The sequence below is a fragment of the Pempheris klunzingeri genome, chromosome 11 (assembly GCF_042242105.1).
Source record: "Pempheris klunzingeri isolate RE-2024b chromosome 11, fPemKlu1.hap1, whole genome shotgun sequence".
Lineage (NCBI taxonomy): Eukaryota > Metazoa > Chordata > Actinopteri > Acropomatiformes > Pempheridae > Pempheris > Pempheris klunzingeri.
Genome location: NC_092022.1, coordinates 4,274,554 through 4,291,285, shown reverse-complemented (window position 1 = coordinate 4,291,285; position 16,732 = coordinate 4,274,554). Strand labels below are relative to the sequence as shown.

The 16,732-nt window shown below is 40.1% G+C and overlaps 1 protein-coding gene across 1 annotated transcript in view; it reads right to left on the bottom strand.

Annotated features, from left to right (window-relative positions):
• Positions 1-16,732, bottom strand: part of LOC139210273 (V-set and transmembrane domain-containing protein 2-like protein) — a 44,135-nt gene that overhangs the window by 627 nt on the left and 26,776 nt on the right. Inside the window, exons 2-3 of the mRNA XM_070840288.1 lie at positions 3,813-3,982; positions 2,599-2,643 (exon numbers count right to left, since the gene is read on the bottom strand). Coding sequence (XP_070696389.1) covers positions 2,599-2,643; positions 3,813-3,982 — 215 coding nt within the window. The remainder of the gene's footprint in view (positions 1-2,598; positions 2,644-3,812; positions 3,983-16,732) is intronic.

Genomic DNA, 16,732 nt, shown 5'->3' with positions numbered 1-16,732 from the left:
GAGAAATTAATTGCGAGCATGCAACGTTTTTCTTCAGAATGTGTCATCAGGTTTATGTCAGATCTAGATCAGGTCTTCCAAAGTACATACACAGCAGATGTAACACTGAACACTGTGCTTCACGAACAAACATGGCAAGACAAATGCTTTGCTGATTTGTCCTATCATTTTTATCAGTTTGCTTTATTTCTTGTTTTCTTTCCACTCCTTCCTTCACAGCTTCCTCCAGTCTCTCTTCCTGTGTGTCTCCTCGTCTGCCTATCAGCTTCTCTTCGCCAGCCTGTCCCCTCATGGTCCTTACCCTTTATATGTATGTTTAGCTGAAGATGAGCCCTCAAAATTAAATACCTGCAGCATCACAGCAGATACACAAAACAAACAAAAAAAAGAGAGCAGTGTTTTTACGCCACACACACTTACTGTTGCTATCTCACACATGCTCAGTCAGTCGAGCTGTCTGGCAACGACACTGGGTGTATGATAATGTGAGCAAAACGTGCATCTACCAGCTACCACAGGACTACTTGCAGCGGCTGTGGACATCGTTGTACGTATCGGGGCTCCTTTTGTTGCCCGTCTTTCTTGTACAAGATTAAAAACTCATTTTAGATTAGACATCAGCCGTCGCTGTAAACTTGATGCCATTTTTTTTTTAGTTCGCTCATAATCTCTGATCTTTATTTTTATTGTGCCTAAATTACATGATTTCACATCTGTGTTGTGATTAGATTCTTGACAATTATCTCACGCCTACAGGCTGAAACTAAAGTCTCCACCAGGAATAACATGTCACCGTATAAACTTATTTCGTGTCTTTGTCTTTATGGCAGACGTTAGTCTAAAGCTTGATGCTACAAATATTGTATTTTAACATACAAATAAGAAAATAATAAAGAATTATGCAGCGTATTTTGCTAAATGTAAACGTGACGCTGACAGGAGTAAATGAGTAAAACCCTTACGACTTATGACTACTTTCTGGCTGGGAGCAGTGACTTCCTTCCTCTTGCCGTTATGTAATTACTAAAAATTAGAAATGCTGGTAGCTGGATTTTCTCCTGTCTCTGTCTTCTCATCTAACCCTCACAAGAAAGCGAATGTGTGTTTCCCAAAATGTCAAACCTTTCCATTAATGTCATTAATGCCACCCACTGAACAATTTTACAGGGATTATCTGTGCGTATATTAAAGGTTTATGGGTGTCTATCATAACTTGGGCTTTACTGTGTGGAATGGAAAATAAGCTTAGCATATATTTAGATACATCAAATGATGGACTGATACAAAGAAAAAAATGTGGTGCTGAAATCACTTCTGAAGTGCAGCCTAGATACACTGCACATCCGTGCTTCCTACCAGCCAATCACTCCCACTCACACACTCACAGACAAAGGTCCTGCTAATAAATTACATCTCTGGCCTTACTTTTAAGTGTGACTACATCTTGGAGGTAAAAGCTTAGCACGCTCTCAGAACAGCGCTGTCTGGCTGATGAGATTCTCGTTACAGCATGAGATGTGACGCACCGAGATATAAATACAACTGTTTATTACCCGCCTTCCTCCCTGTGACGCCAGTAGAGGTATCTGTGCGGCTGACAGTACCTGCGTGCACAACACAGTGCCTGAATATGTGTTAGCATCCACCGTGTTTTGACTTGACTGTATGTGGGCCAAAATCCATTATAAACAGAAAGCTCATAATGATTTTCCAGCTGTAGAACCTGCAGTGTTCGGCTGCACCCACACAAACACATGCACGCACTCAGTCACCCAAACCACAGCTGGTGCTTTCATTACAGCGAATCAGCAGCAGCTAGCCTCTGGGGAGGAAAGACTGAGGCCTCATGTTCTTTGTGTGCAGAAACATATACATCTGATGTTTTTAACTTTACATACCGTTTTACATCGCCGCTTTTACACACAGTGCTGTGATGTGCCGTGATTTGTTGCACGTTTTTCTAATTGCAAAGTTGATGGAGAGAGATTTAGCAAGAGGAATGAGTAGATGTGGAGGTAGTGTGCAGCAGTTCCTGCATTCTGCTCGCTGCTGCAGTTAATTATAAGGAAAAAGTTCAAATTCTGAGTCACTACTCCTGCTTGCTGTGTGAAACTGCTCACCTGGATCAGTAACTAAAAGTCTATGAATACCAGAGGAGATTTAGAAAGTTCTGCTGACTTCCGTGCCTGTCACCTTCACTGTTTGTTGTTTGGATTTGGTGTTGCAGTTATAAAGATGCAGGGGCGTTTATGAGAATCTGAAGATGATGCAGTGCAGGCCGTGCACTCTTGAGGAGGGCGCTTAACCACCCGCGGGCACCAGCGACGCCTGCTCTTTGGCTGACACTGTGATTCTGAAAGCCCATCAAGGATGAAGTGAACACGCTGATGTGTCGTCTGGTGCGCTCCCTGCACTGAGCTGCGCTAAGTGTAAATCAGATCCTTGTGTGTAATACAGCTTAAGTACAACATCTGCAGATCATCCAGAACGAGATATTTAAATGCACTCATGAGGGTTTTGTGCCTCATTTCATCATACAACACCAAGGCAAACACAAGGCTTCTCTCAGAGACTGTCGGCAGACCGTGGGTAACTCACACTTATCTTTGTAGCATCCTTTGGCATCTCCTCCTCAGGAGCCACCTAGAAAAAGAAAACAAAAGAGTGATAGGATTTAATATTAATATGTTGAATAATTCATTATCAGAGTTAGATTACAGTTTGATTGGTATTATAAACATAAAATGGGAATATATGTACCTGGGTTTACTGTGTAAAACTATAAATCCACACTAATCCTTGCAGGTTATATGACACTATGTGTGCTGGATTAATTAACCTGCAATTCTTCCTGCTTGCCTTTCCAAACCTAGTGGATTTCTCTGGATTGAGTTAAAATGGGAGTTGATTTTGTGGCCGATTGATACGCAAGCAACTGTTTTCTTCTGTAATAGGTTAGCAAACACTTTACCGGGGAAATGGTGTGGAAATATTCTGCATGTTTTGATTATTTACTGCCCCCTAGTGGCCATGAATCAATGATGCAGCTTTAAAATATGAATGTACACTACTCACAAACAGTTAGGGATATTCGGCTTTTTATTTCAGGATGAACCACCACCAATACATTTCCTGGATCAGTTAGAATTGGTATTTAAACATTTTAACTTTTTACATTTACATACACCATAAATTTCACCTGAAAGTCCAATATCCCTAACTTTTTGTGGACCCTGTATATAATGTATAAATGTGAAACCACATGGGTGCTGTATACGAAACAGACACCTTTTTAAGTATAATCCCAGTCATTAGAAATTAATCTTATTATTGTAATTTTGGCCAACTTTTTTAAATCAATCATGATAACAATGTCAATAGAGAAAGAAACACAAGCAGTACATATATATTTATATTTTACAACCTGTATATCATGTCTATATTCATTCATTCATCCATATAACCATATATTATGTTTACTAGCACACATGTTCATAGCACTAATCTGTATTTAGCATCTGTAAACATCCTCACTCTGTATATTCTGTACATACTTTATATCTTTGCACTTGCTACTAATTGCACTTCTGGTTAGATGCCAAACTGCATGTTATTGCCTTGTACAGTACAGGTGTAATGACAATAAAGTTGAATCTAATCTAATCTAATAATCCTTAAGATTATAAACAAACCAACAATTTTGGCAGATAATCTAAAGTACTTTATTTTTAAATCTAACCAAAAGCAAGTACAATTAAATGTTGGTAAACCAGTCCGGTATGTAGCAGAAAGCAATCCTGTCATAAACCTACTTCATTGGTTGTCCAGGGCTGTCTGTCCGTCCAGTCGAGATGGTTCCTGATGTACCACCACTGGATCTCAAGTGAATACGAGGGCTTTCCAGCCCCTCTGAAGGAGCAGGCCATCTCCACGTCCTGACCTCTCTGAGCAGTCATGTCATGAGGCACCTCTGTGAACATGGCTGGACACACAGAAGGAGACACGGTTAAGACATCAGCTCCTGTCAGTGGTAATCAGCAGACCACGTCTAAAGATGACGCCCTGTGGCGCTTGCTGATACTGATACTGTAATTTTCTGTGATGGTGAGACCGACGAAAATAGGGAGATGGAGTGTGTGTGTGTTAACGGAAGTGAGGGAGAGGAGAAGATAAAATGTGCTGAAGTAAAATAAAAGTAAACTTGATAGATAGACTTCTAAGAGCTTTTCAAAGGGATAATTAAAAGGAGTAATTTTGCCCGCAAGCACAGAAAAATTCCCTGTTTGGTCAAAGTTTTTGCATTGAGCATTTGAATGTCACAGGAATGCTATTTTTGGAAGGTTTGTATGGTGTTACGTTCACATTTCTTAAGGAATAGTTTGACGTTTTGGGAATTATGAATATTCACTTTCTTGCCAAGAAGATGAGAAGAATGTTTCCACTCTCTGTTCGCTAAATATGATGCCGCAGTCAGGAACCTGACAGCTGATTTGAGAGCTGATTTTAAGATGCTATCAGTTCCAGCAGCCAGAGTTTCTCAGACCACCTTTAGTCTTTAACTGGGACACAGAAGGTTTGCACCTGAACATCATTGGGTATGTTCAAAAAAGGAGGATAGATATCTGAGATCCAGTAAAGACTTAAAATTTCAACCGTTAAAAGATAGGAAAATATTACATCTGACAACCAGCGAGGAGCCAATAAAACAGGGAGTCTCTCACTGCAGCATTCTGACCAAACTGGAGCTGCTCTTCATCTTTTTAGTAAACTCACTAAAATGAATAAAGAGTCTTTCAATGTGTTAATATTGAGACACTAAAGAATTAAATCAAAATCAGGAGCACTAAAACAGGATGCACGATTTGACACCTCAGCAACAAAGACACACATTTCATTTTGTAGCCAGTGAAGACGAATAGCAAAGCCTACAAAACCAGAGGTAATAAAGAAGCAACATTTAAAAAAAAAAAAACAATCTCAGCACACGTATCCTCAGAGGAGCTTTGAAAAGGAAACCATGAAACTGATGATGAAGTAATTTTAGCCACACCGGTGTCTCACATATGTGACCACACAGCAGCTTCCTGTCCACTATAGCTCATTAAGAAACACTTTAGCACTGCATGTTTGTTAATGCTAACAAAGGACAGCAACGATCTGCTGCTGATATCAAACCCAAACAATATGGAGTGTAGGATTCAGGTGCAGCAGGAGCTAAAATTAAACCCACATTTTGAACACTTTGGTCTCCACACAGCTGCAGAGCACCATTAAAACAAAACCCAACAGACCAGCTGTCATCTTCACAATGTACCAGGAACCTGGATAGTAGGAGGAAATAATCTTTGTATGAAAGGGAGCCATAAATCTGCTTAACTCATGAATATTCAGCAGCATTTATAAAGAGGGAACGCTGAATCTGTTGTTTCATGTTAAACAGTATTTAAAAGAGACACCAGCACATTATGCTGTAACTTTCAGCTTAGTCTTGGTCTGTTAGTCTATTTGTCTAACGTCTTAAATTAAATGAAAGAACACAGTGGTGAATTTAGAAATTGGCACTGTAGCAGGTATAAATAGTGAAAGCCAGGCAGAAACATGCTGTTAGTCACATGCAGGCATTCACAGTTAAATGGTAATTACATATATTGTTGCTTGTCCATCATTTGTCGAAGTGAGCTGTCACAACTTGCACTGTAAACTCACGCATCATAAAATACAACCCAGTTCGCAAAGTGGTATTTACACAAAGAGGATCCAGCTCAAGAAATGGGACATTTGTGTCATCTGACATTTGTGTGTGTCTGTCTGCCGACTGACAGCAGAGTGGTGATCAGACTGGGAGCGGCTAAAGCTGGATGGTAAATGTCAGTTAGCATTTTGTGGACACTGTTATCCAAATCGTCTTACAGTATTATGAGTACACTGAATATTTTGGACTCTCTGAATTCAGCAGCTTGTAACTGACACGCTCTGATCAGCGAGTTCTGCAGGACCAGAAAATCCTCTGACTTCCAAAATTTGAATTCCCTTTTCCTTTCTTTTTTTTTTAATAGCTGTCTGCAACACAACAGCTACAGTTTTCTCACCATCTGCATCAAACCGCAGTGTAACCGTCAAATTGAAAGTGAGAATTTCCTTTTGAGTGTAGCTCGGCAGGTTATTTCATACAAGATATGTACTTTTTTGGAATTTTCACACTGAAACTGACGCAATTTAGCTCCTGCTAAAAAAAGTAGAAGTTGATGGATAATGGTGCAGTGAACTTTGCTTTATGTCCCGAGTCATTTGCTTTAAAGACTTGAGTATGAAATTTCATTCTAGACCTCATAAAATCACAACTAAATGTCCATTCACTGATTTCTAGAGCTTTTCACCACATCTTACTGTCTTCCTCAGTCTGTGGTGTGCAGCTCTGTTAAAAGTAAGCAAATGTACCTTAAGTCAGTTTTATTTTTTTTTACAAATATGCTTCTTGTTTTACGTTGGTAATAAAGTCCATATAGTCGAGGATAAAACCAATGAAAATTTGGGACACTGCTGAACAATATGTAACACAACTCAAATGCCACTGAGTCCAACTGAACCTGGATGACAGTGACTAATATTTATAATAAAAAGCCAATTACTAGTTTCATGTATCACCTCGTGAAAATAACAGGAACTGCACTTTCAATACTGCGACTGTCACAATACTTCCCACTCGTCACTTGTGGGAATTTACCTTGAAAGGCACAGATCAGGTGTGTTTTCCCTCTTGGGAAATCCTGTGATCACAGATGAAGAGTTTTGTTCCAAACTGAAGTCAGCACCACGTGATTTTCTGTGTTTTTGAAGTAAAATCTATTGTTTAATGTTACTGAGGTTAATCTGCCAGTCACAGACAGAAGAGTGACACTTCAGAGGATTGTGAGTGTTTTTAAATTACTGCGCTGATCAGCAGTGAGCTTGTGCAAACTTCAAAATCTCTTAACTTTTGCATGCTCATACATTTGTCTGGCTTATTCAGTCAATAGACTGAGTCAAACCTGCACCAGCTAAGTGCCGATTTCCATCGGGGTTCATAGATTTACCTCTGCTGTTCAACCACTGAAGCTGGGCTATGGATCTGTCTTGTATTACGAGAGCAGTACAAGCCTCAAGTCATACATCCCTCTTGTACATTGATCAAATCTGCTTGTATTTTTCATTTGTGAAACCCGAAACGCACCAGGTATTGATTTGACATTACGCAGCCGGAGCCAGCAACAATGCCCTCAGCCCCTCTCTTGTTGATAATATTCAAAGCTGGGACATAAAAAAAAAAAAAAACTGCTGTGTAAGAGATAGAGCCTCTGAAGATGCCCTCAGCAATGATAATCTGTCTTTTCCCACTCAGCTGTGAAGCCCACAATGCAAAATCCATGCACATTTCTGACCCAATGCCTTTCACATATGGAAACCACAGGAAAATGTGATGGTCAGCAGCAGTCCATTATTATGTAGGGGAGGCTTATTCTCACAGAGGACTACAAAACCCACAAAGGAGATGATGATCTGATCACATGATGTGCTGTTTCTCTCTGTCTCTTACAGCAAAAATGCATTTTCTTAAATTAGATCATTTCAGCTCATGTTTGAGACTTTAAAACAGTATTTACTCTAAAAAAATTGCAACAAATTAAAAGGAAATCTCACAGATGATCACTTTAAATGTAATTCTTATCGTCTGCTGCTCTGCAAACCTGTCTTCCATTGAATCTGGTATTACAATGACTCAAGCGCTCAGCTATCTAATGCTGTATCTCTTAGTAATAGTCATCTCTAATCTCCACATTGTCATTGTTGGGGCCATAAAAGGCTGCTATGAGTTGGGTCCGCTCACCCTGAAGCATTATCATTATCTCAAAGATAAACAGTGGATGGCTCGCAGGCGATTGCTGCAAATCAGTGCTCGAAAGCTACAGTGCAGCAGCCGACTCAGGCTCCGTGTCAACCCATTTACCACGGGAGGAAGGGGAGATGGACAGAAGAATTAGAATGACAGAAAGAGTGTTCACGAGACGGAGAAAAAGAGACTCTGTATGTGTTTGTGCGATGGGCGAGAAAATAAATCATCACCAGGGATTGAATTAATGAGCGGATCGGTGTTTATGAGCACGAGGCTCTGTGCGTTTATGAGAGACTAATATATTGCAAGAATAAAGGGAGGAATTAATATGAGACTGTATGTGTGTGACACAGAGAGAGGGGGACAATGTGTGAGGTAGCAGATAGCTGAGGGCGGGTGCAGCAGGAACGCCTATTGTTTTGTTTATTTCTATGAGAAATGCAATGTGGTAATTACAGCCGTGATAAAAGGGGAACAGGGCATGTTTCTTTGTGGCGTAGTTTTACTCCTACCTAAACTTCCACCTTACTCCATCTAATAGCTTGTTTGCTCAGAGAGATGTAGCTCTGGATGACGCTCGTCTTCAAAATGTTATTGTTTCAGAAGGAAAGATAAGATATTCCTTTATTAGTCCCACAAAGGGGAACTTTACAATGTCACAGCAGACACACACACACACACACACACACACACACACATATATATATATATATATACGTGTGTGTGTGTGTGTGTGTATATATATATACAGTTAAGACAGAGGAAGTATAAAAATAGAAACAATATAATATACATAGGGGGAATATAAAAAACGAAGAGAAAGATATTAGAAAGGGGTAAAAAGATGAATAAATATATTGCACAGAGTGAGATTGTTCTGGAAAGGGAAGGAAAGGAAAGGAAAGGAAAGGAAAGGAAAGGAAAGGAAAGGAAAGGGCTTTGTACTGAAGACCATTATTTTTTTTAGAGGGGTTTTAATCCAAAAACTCATAATTGTAAAAGCAGTTAAGTTTAATGAGTGGAAATGTTAATGACACATCAGTGCACTGTAGACTTCTTTTTCAGACGTCTTTTTTGTTTAATTTACAAGCTCCACTGATATTTTATTCTGTGTAATATGAAAGGGGTTAGTTGTAGTGATGGACTCACAGAGAACCGTAACCTGACTTCGTAGCTCTACTGAGCTTCTTAGCTTGCATCGCTGTGTGCAATGCAATAAACAGAAGCTAATGCTAGCTCGCATAGCATCAGCCAGCTAAAACTTTGGGAATTAGAGAAGCAGAGCAGGATTGGTGAAACAAAAACAGGATTGGTCAATGCTTCCCCGCATCATTGGTGCAGTGAAAAAAGTTGAAGCCAGCTCAGCTTCATTTGGAGCCCGTCACTCCCATCATGCGACAAGAAGTGTTGGCCGTCAGTTGGTAGCTTCACTCCTATGGAAAATCACTCGTATGACATGACTTTGTAACTCGTAACACAGCATTACACTGAACAAGTAACTGTGGCCTGCAGTAATGCATTACTATCCATCCATCCTGAAGGGTCTCAGGGGGGCAGCTGACACTGGGCGCCAATAAATCGCAGGGTCAACATATCGAGACCTCACACTCACACCTACAGGCAACTTAGAGTCACCAATTAACCTAACCTGCATGTCTTTGGACTGTGGGAGGAAGCTGGAGTACCTGGATAAAACCCACACAAACATGAGGAGAACGTGCAAACGTGCAAACACCGCAAACCTGCCGACCAGCGGATTTGAACCTAGAACCTCCTTTGCTGTGAGGCAACAGTGCTAATCACCGTAATGCTGAATTATAATTGAATTATATATATGTAATGTGTTACTTCAGCTAACACTGTTGATTACCAAACGCAAAGCAAATTCATATGGACACTATAATGTTTCATTATGTTCATTATGTTGTCTATATGGTTCAAATGTAACCTCCTACATAACAAAAACAGCATCTAACACTGGACACTATCAAAAAAAGACATATAATCAGAATTAAGTCTAAATGTTACATGATAAAATGAAAATAAAAATGCACAGGTTTCACAGTTTCCTTGGTTGGTGGCATAAGTTTCAACATAGCAGGGATGTCCTGTGTTATGGTGCTGACGAATGACTAACCTCTGTAAAGGCCTTATTTCTAAGCCATGACACAGAGTCCTACCCCTGCACGGCTGCTTCCAATACTGTAATACTGGCAGGATGAAAAAGATTTACCCAGCAACACAAATCAAGTCTTTATGACATAAAATAAAGTACAACACAGTAAAAAACGTCAAACTGATATAATTCATACATAGCATCATAAAAGACTTGTTTATATGTTGTTTGTTGACGGAATAATAAGCATCGATTGGAGGCCATGACATAATTTATCCGTCTTTTAACCAACCTGCAACAGTGTTAGTAACCAGATCACGGGAGACAAGTTAGAAATTAACATATGCTTACTTCTACTTTCTGCATTTGTTGCAAAATAGATGCCGCCAGCTGCATGATCGGGCAGCCGGCGGCATCAGCCTCTGAATGTCAATGCTGTTCAGTGTGTGAGATGGCTGGCGGCGCATCGGGCTGCATACAGTATTCTCAAGAGTTTCTCAGCCTCTTGAAATGGCTTCATAAAGGCAGAGGACGTGGCTACAGTGTAGTGTGATTCCTTAGCTATTATAATGGTAATTAGGCTGATGTATGAGCATCGTCAGTTACACTCTGAGAAAAGAAAAGGAGGGGCATATACTGTTGTGTTATTCAACTTTGGTCGAGGGAAGCTAATGAGCTAATGGACGAGGGAAAAAACTATTGTGTTTGCATCTACTCTAAGTCTGCTAAATAGCTCAAAGATAAAGTGAACAATGGCATCAGTGTCTAAATCGTAGTGCAGTTTATTACATGATGCACAGTAATAACATTATCTGCAGCTATACATTTAAAGTAGACTGAATATGTACAGAGCCAGAGGACTGATTTTTATAATGTCTTGAAAGCAACTGGAGCCCATTTAAATAGTGAAGTCACTACAGAAAATCCAGGGCATGAGGAAAGTCCCAGGTGCGATCAATGCTGCATGAGAGAAAAAAAAATCCATATATAATATATAAGGGAATTCACTTTCTCCTGCTCTTCTCCACTGGGAGGTCAGAGGTCAGGCTCTGCTCCTCAGAGCAGAGGATTCAATCAAATCTGCAGCTTCATACTTACAAGATGGTTTCTCTAAGCACCCCTGTTACTAAAAACCATATATGCAGTCTCAAATCCTTGGTGGAAGTAAATATGAAGGTATATCCATGTATCATAAAGGTATTGTCTGTATCTAGGATTAGCAGATTGGAACTTTGTGTGCTGTGGAGTTTCCAGCAATAGAGGCTCTGACTTGGACAAATGTTGTCCTAATCTTTTAGACTTTTCCCTTTAATACAAAACAGAACCTCGCTGTGTTCGCAGCTGATGTCATTTACACAGCGTCCATAGTTACAAATGCAGCTATGCAACTCACCTGTATCAACATGAATACTGATTGTGGGTATATGTCGGCTTTATAGGAAAAGCTTAAAAGCAGTGTTTTACTGCCTCTCTGGGCAAACGTTTCAAGTTTTTTTTCCATCCCAACAGTGACGTCACAGTGTGCTGACACACCCTGGAGAAGCAGCAAACCACTGGAGTTCAGCATTAAGATATAGAGATATTAAGATATGCTTTAACGGGGGAAGAGTTCCTCTTTCTCAGAGTAATGTTGAGCTAACTTAAGAAAAACATTTCACATTAAAATGGCTTTTTCTGCCATTCGGTTCTAAGCAGGTAGTGTACAGTGGGTTTATTGCAGCTTTAGCAAGTTTAGAGACTGAAGCATACAGCAAGTTTACAGCAATTAGCATAAAAAAGGTCTATTAAGATACCAATAACATTACTGTATGAAATGCTTTATACTTTAAGTGTATATTTGTGTGTGTATCCAGTTATACACACACACAATGTGCAAACGTGGGTATGAGTGTATATGTGTATGTATGGACCTTCACCACCCTTGGCTTTGCCAGCTCCCCCACTTGAGCTCAGTTTCCTGCTGTTTTGGCCTAAATCCCAGCTGCCGGCCTGCCTCCCCGCAGTGCAGGTCAAACACTGTTTTCCCTCTTAATCAAATGAAAAAGGTTAAAAGGAGAACATGGCTTCCTGAGCCAGAGGGTTCAGCAAGAACACCAAGGACGAGTCAGTTTTTTCCTGTAATTCAACACAACAAAGGTGCCACCTCTGCACAAGAAATGATTACCACATCAACGATTACTTCGTCACAAAAACACAATGGGTGCGGAGTTCAGAATAACAACGATGCCTTTGTAGAACAAAGCAGTCTGAGCTGCTTTAAGTAGCTCGTTTCCCCACACACGTCTCACTTGATTATTCGAGAGAATAAACAAAAAATATCTTAGAAAAAATGTCTTGGATTACCCATTATGGGCATTAAAAGACTGGCTAATCATGGTATTTAAAATCAAAACAGTTTGATTTAGTAATACCATTTGAATATTACCTGAATCCTCCGTAGCATAACATATAGCTCTACCACAGCCAGTATATCTAGAAGCAGCGTTTCTCAGTCTGTGCAGCCTCTCACTCACGATTAGGAATAATACTGGCACATAAATCTGGCTTCTCATTCAGCAGGGGCCTTATTTTGCTTTGCAGGACCACATCAGTTGTCTGGCTCGGAGCTCCCGGTTGGAACAATAAGAAATTCAGGACTAGAGCCGGGGCTATTTCTGTCCTCTGTGCTATGCATATGAAAACATGCAGCCTGTGAGGTGCTGTAACATTTCTGCTTATTTCATTGGAAACAGCACGAGTGAAACAGACCCCCTTCACGGGCGGAAGTGGTCGACATTTTCAATCAGTGGATTTAATGGGTTAAAAATCTCAACATCTGATTGAGGTTGCTTTGATACAATAATGCACACTTACACATAAACTGATATGTTTATCTCTTTATCGGTTGTATTACCCTGAACACTGTTCAGCTGTTTGAGATTATCTTCACTCTTTTGTATTTTTATCTCTATTTTCTGGTGCTCAAACTCAAATCCCCACTGGGTTTATTAAAATGTCATCTCATCTAATTGCTGGCAAAGTCATCTATATACATGTATTCTGCATACAGTCCAGTCTTCCCAGAACATATTACAAAGGAACACCCATAAACCTTTGCTAATGCTGATGCCCACATTGGTCTTAAACATGTACATGAACACCGGCATACATTAATAGGTCTCACCGAAAGGCTGTCTGGACTGGATGTCTATGTGTGGGTTGTAAATTAGATCTTTAGAAAGGAAGAAAGAAAAGTATGACTATGAGAAAAGTTCCATGTGGACAACAGGAGCAAGAACAAGTCAAAGAAGTTGGACACTGAGTTGGCGGAGGAGCTGACATTTAGAGAGCTAATATGTTGATGACGGCCAGACGGTAGGCTGCATCGACAATCTGGAAACGGAGAGACACTCTTGGGACAGTAACATACAGCTCCCCACTTCCTCTAACCGCTGCCACAATGTACTGTGAGATGTATACTGAGCGAACTAAATATCACCAGCAGCTGAACAGATCTTAAAGCTATGATCGTTTTAAATTATATCGAAAGGAATTTAAAGCTGCACTAATCAGTGTTTTTATGTTTAAAAATTGATGAAATATCTATCTGTAACATAAAAGAGGTTGCTCATAGCAGCGCTCTGCAGGTTACCTCAGCCCTACAGAGCTTTTTAGTCTATTATAAATTTTGCTTTTGTTTTACAGGCAGCAACTTTGCTGGTTTTTAGGTGCAGCAAGCAGGTGTTTTGAGCAAAAAAAGCTCTGATAAACACACTTTACACTGTCTGCTGTGTGGTAGTACAGAGTAGCATCCAATAGTTTATGGGCCAGATATTTATCACAAATACCAATAATAAAAGCAGTAATCCAAAATACTTTATCTACATCTACTACATCTTCACTAGCAACTGAGTAACGTTAAAGAACTGTTATTGGGAATTTAAATGCAAGTGTCATCCTACAGCAAAACAGAAGCGCGAACAGCTCCTCATGAATTCTTCTTTTTCCTAATCTGCGAATTATCTCGAAGCAGAAAGAAAAACATTTTTCCTGCCATTTGCATAATGATAAAAATGATGTTGAATCATGTTGACTCCAACCTGCGAAGAGATTTTATTAAAGGCAGGGTATGTAACTTATTTCAGAAGCATTTTTGTTATATTTGTGTTTTAAATGTGAAAAGTCTGGTGTTGCAGGCCTGTACTATGCCTGTCCAATTATTTTATTTTGACTGACAGAAGAGATTGAATGGCCGCCGAGCCTGCGTACGCATTGAGCATGGCCTGAGTCTTCCACAAAGCCAGACAAGAGTTATTGCTAAAGCTGGTGAGCAAGTCATGCAAGAGACAGTTCAGCCAACATTTGAGCTGCAGTTCCCCGGCACGAAGCACACACCCACTGAGCCAAAGAGCTGCGACCCTCAAATCTGCACACTGGGACAGACTGTTATTTAGTGATCACCACAAAGCACACCCTCCGAGCCAAGTGAGAGGTAATTCATGACGGCTATTCATGACGGTTGTTTTGCTTGTGCTTATACGATTGTGGCATTTAACAGAGTTGTTTATTTGTCAGACTGAAAAAACACAGAGAGGCTGTCAGTCAGCGGTTGCATGCAAAGCGAAAGGGAGACCTGGCTGTGGAGCCGTGACGGCCGGTCTTCTCTCATCGCTGTCGTGCAGCGAGAGTGTGTGAAGTTTTTCGGTAAGATACTTTCAGAATCTAGCTACTATTGCTAGTTTCTCCAACGGTACAGACCTTGCCTTTAAGATGCCTTTAAAATCGATTTATCCTGCAAAATAAAACGACACCTCACAAACATTGAGTCCTATATGACGAGTATGAATTAATATTTATTCATTAATTCATCTCTTCATTCATGGTTTTCATCACTGATGTATTGTAGCACCCCTTTTTGAAGTCCTGAAGTTGGGAATGGTACGTCTTAAAACTGATGTACTGACAAAAATGCATCACACATTACCCATGTAGCCACAAGGTGAACTCTGATCCGACTAAACTCCCAACAATTTAAAACACACAGTGGGATTCTCTGACATGTGACCCCTGTCTCTGCAACACCACATCCATCCTCCTACTGTACTGTATTGCACTGTACCATTTCTCTGCTTCTCTCTCATTTCCATCCAGACTTGCCAGGCAGCTCCTCAGAAATAATTAGCAACTAACGAGTCTCTCACATGGCCTCATAACAAGCTTCACGCTCTAATAATGAGCCTCTACGCAGTTCAGTGGTAAACAGCTGCCATCAGTTACACACAGAACCTGCCGGAAGCCATAAGCCCGAGCAAACCCAAAGACAAACCAGCCTGAGCAAGCAAAATCCACCAGATTGTTTTGTCTCTTTGGAACACATTTGGTTTTTTTTGTGTGTTTTTTTTGAAGATTTGCTAATGAGAAACCACAAATGAATTCAATGCAGAACAGCGCAGTTAGAATTGCCTGTTGCCTATTCATAAGTCTACAATGCTTCACGACTTAAATCAGCAGCCCAAACAACAGAATGAAATAATGTAATTCCAAAGCATAATTAATGTAAAATCATTTGAGGGTGGGGGAATTGAAAAATGCCACTTCAAAACATTTTGGAAAACAGATCTTTCTGATCTTTCCAAAGCCAACTTCATAGCCTCTCTAACACTCGTGGAAAGGCACTCAAATCCTACCCATCCTGCTATTTGTTATGGGCTTGACAGGGTATTCCAAGTGGCAAAGATAATCTGACCAGTTTGAGTTACAAATTTGTGAAGATCAAGGGAACTTTCTAAGTAAATATAGAAAAGCTATTCTAATTTTTGGAGGTTTAACCCTTTTCCGTGCTGTGAAGTTTCTGCGTTGAAGCACGACAGTGATGAAACACCTGTTCATGCTTCACCCTGAAAATAAGTCTTCGAAAGTAACACCGGTATTTTGTCAAAAATCAGCTTTTAGAAGCTATTGAAAAGGACGTGCACACACCATGGTGAGATGTGTAATGATTTTTCCAAGCTTCGATGAAAATGCCCCGCGGCGGTGTGTACAGTCCGTACAGCAGGAGCTGAGCTAACTAGCCATAAAACAGTGATGGATGACATGAAGGTTTAAACAGCGGTGTATAAATGCCAGCGTGTTTATGAGCCGTTCCTTGATGTTCAGGAGGGTTTGTAAAATGCACGCTACATGTATATTGAGTCTCTAACTTAATAAAAGATACACAGGTTATAAAGGATTTGTTTATTCAAACTGAAAGCTCCTGTTATGTTTATATGACCCGTGCCCTTTGTTATTCTCCAGAAAATTCTTCAGAAAAGCAGCTTCAAATATGACAAATATGACAAAATAATCTCAATTCAGTGGTCCGGCTTTTTACGGAGCTTTCAGCCATATCAAAGGACGGGCGTCAGATCAGTGCTGTCGCCACACACACACACGGCCGAGTGTGAACTTCTGTGGCTGCCATTATAAGATTAATTTACATTACACACATTTCTGTCCTAAGTGAATTACAATAAGTGCATTTGACCTCCACAGAAACAAATGTTAGATGTGTGATGAATGATTAAAATGTATCTCAGGGCATTATCAGTGCTACAGCACAGGTGCTCATTTCTTTATTCTTAATTGTACAAATGTATCAACAGCGTTAATACTTACAATGCTGATGCTTAGCAGGTATAATGTTCACCATGGTAGTTTTACATGTTAGCATGCTAACATTTGGTATTTGGTCCATAGTATTAAGTCTTAAACAACAAACAGAAAACAGC